Raw genomic sequence first — 12,543 nt, 5'->3', positions numbered from 1 at the left:
GTTTGGATACCCAACTGGGTTTGGGTCGGTCCAAGGTAGTGTATCTGTATTGTAAAATAAAATCATTTGACAAGTCAAACTTCTTAGGGAACAAGAACATTTCTCTAAATCGAGAGCAATATAATTACTTCTAGATAAGATCATATTTTCTAAGAACAGTATAAACTAAATGTGAGACTACGTATACTATGACAATGACTAATTCCAAGGACAGTACAAACTAACTGTATGTTTTGATTGTTTCAAACTTCCAATAGCTTGCTTTTTCAGTTCTGCTGTCTTCTAGTTCTATTTTGATTTTTGATGACTTGATGTTGCTTAATATTGATTTTTGATGACTTGATGTGACTTAATGTTGATTTTTGATGACTTAATGTGACTTAATGCTAGTTTTTGATGATATAAGGTACATATTGTAACATACTAAATAATGTTAGAAAAGAGGGGAAATAAAAAAGTCATACTTGGTTGCCTACACAACACCTAGGCAGGCGCATTGTCGCCTAAGCGCTTAGGCAGCCCTCCACCGCCTTGACAACTATGTGAGAATGACATCAATACAGCAACACCTAGGCAGGTGCATTGTCGCCTAAGCGCTTAGGCACCCCTCCACCGCCTTGACAACTATGTGAGAATGACATCAATACAGCATAATGTGCTACTGCACTAATAACTGGAAGCTGGAGCTTAAAAACTAGATGCATGAGTAAGCAAAACCAACCTAAATGCATTGTGACATACATCGAGTGTATGAATTGTCCGACAACCATTGGCAAGGTATTCTATTGCATAATCAGTCAAGTTATACAAGTTACCAACATCAAGAGAACATAGTCCGGAACAAGTCTCTGCAATGACTTTTAATGAAGCATCAGTAAGTTCACTGCATCCAATGAAAGACATCCAGTGTCAATGAATGACAAGTAGAATTAATAAGAGGAATTAATTGACAAAAGAATTTGGTGAAATGAATGAACACTTGTAAGCTCCTCTATGAAGTTAATGGATATGAATCTATGCACCAATTCCTTCCTCAAAATACAGCATGTTACAACATTGACAGTAGCAGTCCTTCACTAATGTGGAATAGAAAACTTAACACGTTAGCTTGGTTATTATCACTTTTTTCAGTTATTTTATTGCAGCAAGATCATTCTGGCAATTTTTATTTTTTATTTCATTTGCTTCCATATTTGATGACAGTCAATTAAAGTTACCCTGTGTTAGATTTAGGTTTTCAATTTTTGTGATACTCTTCTAATCTAAGCTTTCAGACTTATTTGGAACTCAAAGTTAAGTGCAAGGATTATTTCCATCATTCTTCTATATACCAATTTTCTAATGGTCTAAAGTTGTCCTTTGGCATCCTCTAGATGTCAGTTGAAAGGTTATTCAGTCACCCTTTTTATAACCATTATCAGAATGCAAGTTGATTGGAAGCGAACCCTGGGGAATATACCAACAGGGTATCAGCCGATCAACAATGGATGGCATACAAGAACACGTTGAGTGTATGACTTGTAATATCTAAAATACACAGTGGGTCAGGCTTTCCTCCTCTGGATCAGCCGATCCTTCATTTGGATTGTCTAATCTATATATGTCCCAGAATACTGTGTGTTCCAATATTTATGGTTAAATCCTCAAATGCACCTCCACCACCCAAAGAGAGAGAGAATCATTATTCTGCTGACCCCTACTCCGTATCCACCATATTCCAATTTAGAGAGTTGTGGGTTCGGATTCACAGTCAGGAGACCTTCCTAGAAGCATATATCAATGGTTCAAAGTGCACAATGTCTTACCCAAAACATGAGTACAACAAATCAATGCGCTTACCTACAACCAGAAAAAGAAAGTTTCTTCATTTTTGGACCATGTACAGCAACCAGCTCACGGACAAAATCATCACAAACATTTGGAACACATGAAACAGACAACACTTCCAAGTGTTCTAGCTTCTTCAATGCATGGAGAGCCATCATTGCATCTACGTTTTCGCAGTTATCTATATATAATTCCTTCAATGATTCCAAAGAATCAGCCAGAATGTTTACATCAGCTGAGGTGAGAAGAGTACATAGTCCCAAATTTATAGATCTTAGTGCAGGCGCTGAAGCAACAAGTGCTTTAAGTCCAACATCTGAAAGACGGTATGCACCCACCAAAGATAAGGCTGCTAAAGCAGCCAAACTATTAGGCGATCGAGCTAATGTAGCATGCAATATATCATTCGACATACAGCGCCCACATATGTCAAGTTGCAGCACCTGATTTCATGACAACATTCAGCTCAATCAGAAAGGTAGACTCATAGGAGAGAAGAAGATGAACATTCAACTCAATTATAAAAAAAAAATGTAAACAACAAGCCATTAGTTCTTTGAACTCTTTCTCCATAATATCTTTTTTGGGTTTTCTTCTACAACATGATTACAAGTGAATGAGTTTCATTCACTATTACTTTTCATGCCCTCAAAAGTGTGTTACATTGGATAAATATACTCATGAACTTCACTAATAACACATGGATAAAATACTAATTCCGTCAATGTACTACTTCACTAGTTTAGCAAATTTCTTGCTCCAAATTCACCACATAAAATATACTCATTAACTTTACCCATACATTTGCCTAAGAAACTAGGAAGGGTCACCAAATCATGTATTGTTGATGAAGAAGAAAAAGAGGAATGAGCAATAAAATACACTATGACACATACTTATGCACCCCCAAAACCCACAGTTCATCCAGGATGTGCATACTTCCTTAGTTAATAATATACCTCGATTGGAATAGGAATATTCTAATCGATATTCCCATTTAAGTGTCTTATTTCAGTCCTAGTTCTATTTGTTTCTATTTGTTCGCCTTTCTCTCCCATCTTCTCTTCTCTTCTTCGATTCTCTGGTTTTACATCATGAACTGTGTTACAAATCCCATATCCAAGTGTAACAAACATGATACACCAACCATCCTAAAAGAGTTGTCACAGATGTAATTCTGTTTTTTTACAAGACTGAGGTGAAACCTAACCGATACCCCATTCTATTACAGCTCCAGCGTAGGAGTACTACACATAAAGAAACCCTAGAACATTATTTAATCGTTCTTGTGTAAAGCAGTACTCGAACACAAAAAGGAAGTTAAAAATAAGAGAACTCACCGTCAGATTTTCTGGATTACACGCTAAAAGCACACTGCGGAGCTCTGTTTCAGTAATCAATGAACAATCCTTTACATGTATCTCTTTTGGAGACCCATCAACAAGGATTTTCATAAATTCAGCCTTCATCTTTTGAGAATGGCACACGTTCCGACTGATTCTGAACTTCGTTATTTCTGAGAGCTCCTTTAATGACTGAATTCTATCACAGTTCTCAACTAAACAGTTATCGCTCAAGCTTTTCAATGAAGGAGCCATGGGCCTTGGATGAGGCTGATTCAATACGGGTATCCATTCAATTACAGGTACGAGTTTGCTTACACTTGAAGAGGAATTTCCTGGTTGCTGCCACATTTTTCGCTTCTTAATAATCTCCATAGCAGTAGAGAAGGAAATTGCCCCATCTTCGAGTTTCTGAGGAGCTTCCACCGGCAGAATTTGCCTCTCAGGTTCGTTGGCCATCTCTACACCCTCCCTTCTGGGAGCTCTGCTTTCATGCACTGTTGCTTGAAAAATAAGGGAAAAGGCCTACGGCCCTAGGCTCACTGAATCTTTTGTTTCATTTTATATTCGAGCTGGGCGTAAACCTTTTTGTTTTTGGGTCTTTAACAAATGTTCCCTGAAAATGCCCATTTGTCTAAATGCCTCTTATAACTTTTTTTAATTGTAAATGTTCCCTTAATTTCAAAACCTTGCAGTACTTTGGCCTAGTCCGTTAATTTGGGATATTAGATGTTAGTTTTAGAGAATCTAAGGACTAAAATACCCTTTCAATAAAAATCAACCAAAATTAAAAAATAAAATGATCAAATTGCCCTTACCTTCCCCAAATGGTTTAGGATTTAAAATTGAAAATCAAACCCTAGACCATTTAGGGAAGATGAATCAGTGAAGAAAAATATTCGAGTTCATTTGACTGAGTAAGTCACACGAAGGTAAGAAAGCTCTATGCAGGGAGAGAAAAGCTTATCCCCTCTTGGATCTTATGTCTATTGCTGTTTCTTCTTTACCTGAAATTCGGCGACAAGCTTTCATTCCCGATTCTATGGTAGCCAAAGATGAGTTTTGTCGGTACCAACTGCACCCATTACCTTGACCTGTTTTTGGAGTTCTTTTATGTAATCCACAGCCAAGTCTAACATGTCTGCTGTGTTTTTTTTTATGGAAAAACAAAACATATATTACTAAAGTAAAGGTAGATATACAGTATTCAACAAGAAGAAAATGTGTCTTTGAGGCTTTGAGCTTCAACAACATAAAAAGCATAATTTGTTTTAGAGGGCGGTGATGTCTGAAAAAAGTTTTACCTTCTCCATGTTGGGACAAGCTCCTGCAATTTCCTCATTCTTTCACTAGTCCGAGTTCTTCTCACCTGCAATGGTGGATAATAAACCCACCAAGCAATATAATATCCTCATTGATATATTGAATTTGAAACCAAGATTAAATATACTAAAAGCTTTTAAAAATTTACCCTCTCTACGATGCTCCGTGGGTGAGTGGCACAACCCCGCTTGGCTAGAATCTTACAAGGAACAGAGTCTTGAGAAAACTTTTCCATGGCAACAATCTCGGTGGAAGTCTTTGGCAAACTAAAATGATGGGTCAAACCAGGAGGGCGGTTCCCTGCTTCTCCAGTCTGAGAAATAATACATGGCATCAGGGAAACGTTAAAGAAAAATGAAAAAGGACTCAATCCATGATTAATTAAACAAAAAGCATTAATAGTTCTACCTGAGTTTCCGATGGGTTTAAACTAGAAAGCATCTTTCCATTATTATCTCTAAATCTTTTCAGGCCAGAGAAATTCTCTGAAACTGTTGGTGGAAGAAATGTCCAACACTCTCACAAAATGGCGCAGGGATGGAATAGGTGCAGGGTATGCCAGAACCTTTGACGCAAGCTCAAACGGGCTGGGATTGCCTATCTGACTTTCAACAGGAAATCTAGGGTTCCCTCATGCTTGAGTAACTCTAAGGACCTTTGGGTTAGACTTTAAAGGTATCAGTCTCAATGAGATTTTGAACATCAAAGTGCAAGATTATCAACAGAAATTTGTGCACAAACAAGCAAAGAAATTAAATAACTGATTGAATAGTGGGAAATAAACAAGCCGATACCAGGTCATACCATTCTATCGAGGTGGATGAACTCCTGATTCCTCCCAATAGATAATCTGATGACTGTAACGTAAACCTCCCAAAAGAAAACAAAATGAAGAACTAACAATTAAATGCTGAAACATAAATGCTAAAAAGTAATGTGTTGAGTTGTTGTGTGTGTCCTATGAGCGACAGCTCCCTTGGCTTTTATGGATGGGCCCAACAAGGATTCTGCCTGGCAGTTGCAGCCGTCGTTCCCTCTAGTGGCCTTCGTACCCAACCTCCTGTGCTCACCACGTAGCCTCCTGCTAAGGTGTTTTCCTGATCATGTCCCATCATCTATACTGTTGTGGACGTGGTGGGCCTTATCCCTCAGCTGGGAAATAGGGAGCATTACCCCCCTCCTGATCGATTTTCTCTCAACCGTTCCCCTTTGACCTGGTCAGCCTACGCTACCCTCACTGATGACGTGTCTGACCCATTATTGAGCGTGAAACGAGTCCCAACAATGCCCCTCACAACCTCTTGAGGCGAGGCCACGTGGCCTAATTGCCTTAGGAGGTTGTGCAACTCCTGACGCCAGCCTTTAGTTTCCCAAGACCTCACTGACTACAAAGTCCAAAACCTCTCAGCCATGTCAGATCAACGCGATCGTTGGTTAACTCCCCCTCGTCCTTCTCCAGTGTGTCAACCTTGGGGTTTCCACCTTGCTCCGCCCTGGCCGCTGCCTCAACCATCGGCCTTCTTCTCAATTGGCGAAGCAATCATTTCTCTCATTTGAATTTTGAAATTCAAACCGGCGTCATCTTTCCTCCACTTTGGGTTTCCCTTTAAATGTTCAAAACCTAGGACTCCAGCGTCCTTTACTATTCATCATCTTCTTCAACTCCTCCATCTCTGTTTCCGTTTGCGCTATGGAGGATCTTCCCCCTTTTCCTGCCATTTCTTAGAAAGAAGAAGAGCTGGAGAGGATTCTGAAAGCAAAACAAGCCCTGCTTCCAATCTCTTCTCAATTTGAGGTACTCATCCCTAACCCTGATCCTCCTTTATTTGCACTGAGTCCGGCTCAGATTTTCACACCAGTCCCCATTCCCAACTTCCCTCAACACAATGGGGATGTCGTTCTTCTCTGTTTTCCCAAGCCAAGACAAAACCCTTTAGCCGTCTCTGGCCATCATATCTTCCTGATTAGGAGACATGGGTAAACCGGGTTGTGGATGACCAGTGCGACCGCCTGGCTGCTTTAGGGATTCTTGATGCTATGGAGATGTCTAGCATCTCTGTCCCTCCTGACCATTCCTTGCTGCAAGCTGCTCTCCGCTTCTGGTCCTATTCTACCAACACCTTCCTTTTCTCCTGTGGCCCTATGAGCCCCACCCTCCTGGACGTGGGTGCCCTGGCTGGCCTCAAAGCCATTAGCCCAGAGTTTCACGGTGCATCCACTGGGACCTAAGATTCAAAAGGGTTTGAGGTGCATCACGACCTGGATTTTATGAAAAAGGCTAGCTATGGTATGTATCTATCCATTGTCTGTCAGACGAAGGGCCCAGTTACTGAGGCCGAATTTGTTGCCTTTCTCCTCTTTTGAATCTGTCGCTACCTCGCTTGCATTAAGTCCAACAAGATTGCAAAAATTGATCAAAAATAAGCTCGGCCTTCGATATATCGAAGGAATATTTAACCCCGGCATCAAAAGTCCATTGAGGGGTCGCCCTTACCTGTTCGGGTTGCCTATCAGTCGCGGCCTGTTTGGTCAAAGCCTTGCAAACGTAGGGTTTTCCTTCAGCTATTTTCACTACGTCTACCTCGCAATCCACAAAGCCGACTGGTTTATGTTCGTCGACTCCTAGAAGCGGGTAACTGCCGGCGGCGACATCCTTGTAATAAGTGTTTGCACAAAATAATAACCACAAGCGTACGGATCATTCGTAGCTACGGGTCGAACTCAAGGAGATGTACACCACTCTATTTTACTCACTTAAAAGGTAATGCAAAGTGAACCAAATTAATTAAAGTGGTGGACTAAACTAATGATAATTAAATTAACACGTCCTAGCTCATAAGCATCTATCGAAATTACATCTAAGGAATTGAATTGGCATCCTAACACATAAGCATCTAACCTATCAATACTAACGCGGATTGGAAGGAATAAATCCCAGCCACACACCACAACCACATAAAAAAACAAAAGAAAGAGATTAGAGAGGGCGAATGAGACTAAGAGATTAGAGATGTAAAATCCAAAGGGGCTTGAACCGGATTGAAATTGCTTGCTTCTCACACTTGAAATTGCGCTACCAAATCTGAAATTAAAACAAAAATAATTAAATTAAAACCCTACCATAATACATAATGATAATAGTAACTAAAAAAAATAAAACCCTAAAAGCATGAAGAGATTAGAGAGATAGAGAATGAGAATGAAAATTCCTAATAGAATGGAAGGATTAATGGAGAGGAGAAGACTAATCAAATAAAACTAATAGAAGAAGAAAGATGTAGAGAGTAAGAAGAAGAAATTAGAAACTAGAAGAATTAAGAGGTTGAGAAGAAGAACATAAAACTAAAAATAAGAAATTGATACTCCCTTCTACCAAAGTTGAAAGTACATGAATTAACTAGGCCTTGCATGAATGTAATTTGATGAAGCTTGAACACTTGATTAATCCTTGCATGGCTTTCTCTTCCAAGTCTTCTAAATCTTCTCACTCGAATTAGAAGCCTAGACTAGAAAGCATTAAAACTAAACTAGAATTAAATTATTACAATCATATTGAAGACATAAAATTAAAGCATGAATCAAAAGCATTGCAACCATGGAATTGAAATCATAAAATCAAACTAGAACTTAAAAAGTCAAAAACTAGAAGAAGAGAAGAAGAAATTTCACTAATGAATTGAACAATTTTACAAGCCCAAGGCTATGGGTATTTATAAGGAGAAGGGGAGAGGAGAAGAGAGAAAAGGGAAGAGGGAGAGGGGCTCCACGGTTTTGGGGCCTCTTTCCTTCAAAAAAACGTGGAGGGGAGAGAGAGAGGGAGAGGAAATTCAAAAATAGGAGAATATCCCCTTCTCCTTCCTTTACAATAAGACTTGATCCCCAAGAAAATTAGAAAAAATAGAAACTAAGAGAGATAAGAATCCTAGCTACATAAACCTTCTATTTTTCAAAAAGTAACATTCTAATTCTAAACTTGTGCTTCCTTTTCTTTGTAGGTGTCTTCTCCAAGCAATGAGATAAAGGCATCTTTGACTTTTCAACCTTCCATGGATGAGAGCATCTTTTTCAAAAGAAATCCATCCATAGTACAATTCCAAAAGTGCCCTTCGAAAGTTGGAGGAGAGAGAGAGTGATGATGATGACTAGGATTTCCACTCAATCAATTAATTAAATACCAAAGCTGTCCTCTAGAAAAAACTTGGAGGGTGCACCCTTTAAAAATTGTGGAACCCTGGTGCACCCCAAAAATTGTGGAAGTTTGACATATGTGGGTCCCCCCATGTGGGTAGCAGTTCTTTTCTCTCTTCAAGACTGGAAAATTGTCGAAACGGTCCTGTACTTGCAATAGATCTCCACCATTGATTAGAAATACTACCTTTGATGCCAAAAATATCCTTGGGAAGTGGCAGAATGGCTATGGGCTTGCATTACAGCTCATTTCTGACCCATTATCCTTTCTTGGGATGAAAAGAATAATCGACTGCATGGAGGCCTAAACGAATGCATAATTGAATTTCATCACGTTCATCTTGCTCAAAATTTAGCTCTGAACACAGCCATGCAAAAACATTGGGCAGCTTTACGTATAAATTTGGACATGCAACTCCCGATAGTCCAGAATAGCAATAAATAGCCCAAAAACCTGAAAAGCACAAGAAAGCACCGAGTAACTCTGTTCAATGTGGTAAAATGTATGCTTTATGCCCTAAGATTTCACACATAAATGTGCTCATCAATAAGTTCCCATGGAGGCTGCTTTTCGTTGATCGTCCTCTCTCAGCAGCGCCTCGTAAGGTGCTATTTGGACCACCAATTGGCCGAGATCTGTGAAGTTCTAGCTAGCAAACCTTTTCCTGAGTTCCAAGTGTAACCCTCCAAGCGCCATTTTTGCATACTCACTTTCATGTAAGATGGTCGAGCATTTATACTTGGCTAACTTAAAGCGGTTGACGTATTTGTCCACCACCTCTCTTGGTTCCTGGCGCATTCAAGTCAGATCCCCAATGGTAGTCTCCGGTTCAGTCCTATAGAATTATGTGTGAAACAATTCCTCCATCTCCTACCAACTTTGGACTGAGTTGGCTAGTAAGTGGAAATACCACGTGAAGGCTGAGCCAGTGAGTGAATTGGGGAAGAGTCTAAGTTTGATAGCATCATTTGCTCCTAGGTTTCCACACTGAATAGTAAAGCAGGCAATGTGTTCAATGGTGGACATATTGTCTTTATTGGAAAACTTAGTAAACTCTGGTATCTTCCAGTTTCTCCCGAGAACGATGTTGTCCAGGTAATCTAGGTAGGTTTTCCTGTAAACAGGCCATGCGACCGCCCTGTAAGCGGGGTCTATGCTATTCTGTATCAACCGGGTTAACTCTTCATAGTCAACTATCAGCCTGTTCCCTTGGGGTGGTTGAGCTTTATCCTGGCCCCTATGGGCCTGTTGTACGCCATGTAGCTAGTGCCTGATTGGGAGCATCCTTCGGCCTGAAGCTATATCCTGCTCCCCTTTGGCCTGGGTTAGGAAAAGGCGTCCTGGCCAGGTTCTGATTGCGGTATCCACCTAAAGGGGTAGCGTTTGCCCCTGTTGCTATGGGGTTCGGACGGGTGCTTTCCCCTGGTAAACCATTATTGATACTGGGCCCTGTGGTGCCCTTATAGACCCAAAGGGATCCATGGCTCCCAGAGGGACCGTATTGGCCGTTGGCCGATAGGCTGGATTTGCCCCTAGCAGGGCTGTGTAGGTTGGTACGGCCAGTGTCCTGTCCATAGCTGCGGGATTGGTAGAGAAGAACATGGTGTTTGCGAGGGTCCCAGTTCCCGTCTGGTACAGTGGGTTCCCATATGTCGTCTGTTGGTCACCTGGCACCAGAGCCTAGCTCGAGCTCCCGGCAAACGTAGTTTACTGACCGCGGCCTGTCTGACCTGTGTCTAAATTGGGTCCAACAATTTGGGAAGTCGCTGCCTCAGGGAGGAGAAATCCTAAAGGCTAGACTGGCCCTGGTAGGGCTACCTATCTCTGGGTCATCAGGACCATGATGAGTTGGTCGAGACGAGTATCCTAACTGCTAATGAAGCGGTTGAAGCGAGCCTGCTGGTTCTCAGCGGCCTGGTTCCGCGTGTGGATCAGGTGGCAAATATCCTCCGCGACCGATCTAATAGTAGTCACTAGGTGTCTCATGTTTGCAAACATAGGTTTGAGAGCATTATGCATAGCAACCACGAACTGATGCGATAACTCCTTGCTACTACCGGTGTCCTGAGAATCAGAACCCTCGGTCTCCTGGTCGTCTATGTCGGCCAAGGGATTCACCATGTCGTCTTCGATGACCACTTCCTTCCTGTTGTGGGTCTTTGTTACTTTTTTCTTCGGTCCCATTATAATACCTAAGTATATAAGGGTCCCACCGGGCGTGCCATAATGTGTTGGTGGAAGAAATGTCCAACACTCTCACAAAATGGCGCAGGGATGGAATAGGTGTAAGGTGTGCCAAAACCTTTGATGTGGGCTCAAACGGGCTGGGATTGCCTATTTAACTTTCAACTAGGGAATCTAGGGTTCCCTCGTGCCTGAGTAACTCTAAGGACCTTTGGGTTAGACTTTAAAGGTATTGCTCTCAATGGGATTTTGAACAACAAAGTGCAAGATTATCAACATAAATTTGTGCAAAAGACAAGCAAAGAAATTAAATAACTGATTGAATAATGGGAAATAAATAAGCTGATACCAGATCATACCATTCTATCGAGGTGGATGAACTCTTGATTCCTCCCAATAAATAATCTGATGATTGTAACGTACACCTTCCAAAAGAAAACAAAATGAAGAACTAACAAGTAAATGTTGAAAGATAAATGCTAAAAAGTAATGGGTTGAGTTGTTGTGTGTGTCCTATGTGTGACAGCTCCCTTGGCTTTTATAGATGGGCCCAACAAGGATTCTGCTTGGCGGTTGCAGCCGCCGTTCCCTCTAGTGGCCTTCGTACCCTACCTCCTCTGCTTGCCATGTAGCCTCCTGATAAGGTGTTTTCCTGATTATGTCCCATCATCTATACTGTTGTGGACATGGTGGGCCTTATCCCTCAGCTGGGAAATAGGGAGCATTACCCCCCTCTTGAACGGTTTTCTCTCAACCGTTTCCCTTTGACCAAGTCAGCCTACGCTACCCTCACCTGATGACGTGTTTGACCCATTATTGAGTATGAAACGAGTCCCAATAGAAACAAGTGCAGAATCATCCCAATAACCCATTGGGAAGCTCGGAATGTAACATCAGCTGTTTCCCAAGCTCCCATCATCCGGGCTATTTGCTCCGATGCTTTCGTTTCCAATTTCAGAGATTTGAGACATTAGCCCTGAGGAAGAAGGTGACCCATTTATGTAATTCTTCAACCTGCTCGTTACAGGAGCTGCTTCTCTATTAGTAGAATTCCCCACTCCTCTCATTAAACCGTAGCCTGCTATGTGCTAAGAAGTTTTGGAGGTTTGATTTTAGGGTTCATCTTCCCCAAATGGTTTAGGGTTTGATTTTCAGTTTCAAACCCTAAGCCATTTGGGGAAGATGAGGCAATTTGGTCATTTTATTCTTTAATTTTGGTGGGTTTTTATTAGAAGGGCATTTTGGTCATTATATTCCTTAAAACTAACATCTAACATCCCAAATTAACAGACTAGACCAAAGTGCTACAATGTTTTGAAATTAAGGGGGTATTTACAATTAGAAGAGTTGTAGGGGAACATTTGGACAAATAGGCATTTTCAGGGGAGTATTTGTTAAAAAGCCGTTTTTTTTTTCTGGTATAAAACTGGGTGTAAATTGATTGCACGAGATAATGATAACCTATACTTACCAATATTGAGGCATGTTTGCTTTGGGCGTGGGTAACATCTTATAAATAAGGAGAGAAAGGCACTGATTTTGACCCAGTAACATTTCCAGCAAGAATTATCGCTTTCTCTTAGGGTTTTCTTCAGTTGCCACGTACCAAAATCGTAGCTTCTTCTCCAGTGAGGCTTAGCACCAGGTTATTAGTTGGACGGTGCATGTTTCTCATCT

At 41.1% G+C, this 12,543-nt stretch overlaps 2 protein-coding genes across 2 annotated transcripts in view; both read right to left on the bottom strand.

Annotated features, from left to right (window-relative positions):
• Window positions 1-3,629, bottom strand: part of LOC122659545 (dynein regulatory complex subunit 6-like) — a 29,605-nt gene extending 25,976 nt beyond the window's left edge. Inside the window, exons 1-3 of the mRNA XM_043854648.1 lie at window positions 3,168-3,629; window positions 1,840-2,270; window positions 722-883 (exon numbers count right to left, since the gene is read on the bottom strand). Of these exons, the coding sequence (XP_043710583.1) occupies window positions 722-883; window positions 1,840-2,270; window positions 3,168-3,629 (1,055 nt within the window). The remainder of the gene's footprint in view (window positions 1-721; window positions 884-1,839; window positions 2,271-3,167) is intronic.
• Window positions 3,630-4,434: 805 nt separating this feature from the next.
• LOC122660040 (transcription factor bHLH130-like) lies at window positions 4,435-11,856 on the bottom strand. Its single transcript, XM_043855214.1, has 4 exons — window positions 11,711-11,856; window positions 4,902-4,984; window positions 4,642-4,806; window positions 4,435-4,539 (listed from the first exon to the last, which is right to left on the bottom strand). Exons 1-4 carry the CDS (start codon window positions 11,736-11,738, stop codon window positions 4,471-4,473), a joined length of 345 nt encoding a protein of 114 aa, XP_043711149.1. The 5' UTR covers window positions 11,739-11,856; the 3' UTR covers window positions 4,435-4,470.
• Window positions 11,857-12,543: the final 687 nt, after the last annotated feature.

This window comes from Telopea speciosissima, chromosome 4, assembly GCF_018873765.1.
Source record: "Telopea speciosissima isolate NSW1024214 ecotype Mountain lineage chromosome 4, Tspe_v1, whole genome shotgun sequence".
NCBI lineage: Eukaryota > Viridiplantae > Streptophyta > Magnoliopsida > Proteales > Proteaceae > Telopea > Telopea speciosissima.
Note: the sequence above shows the minus strand (reverse complement) of the source record. Positions and strands in the feature narration are given on the sequence as shown.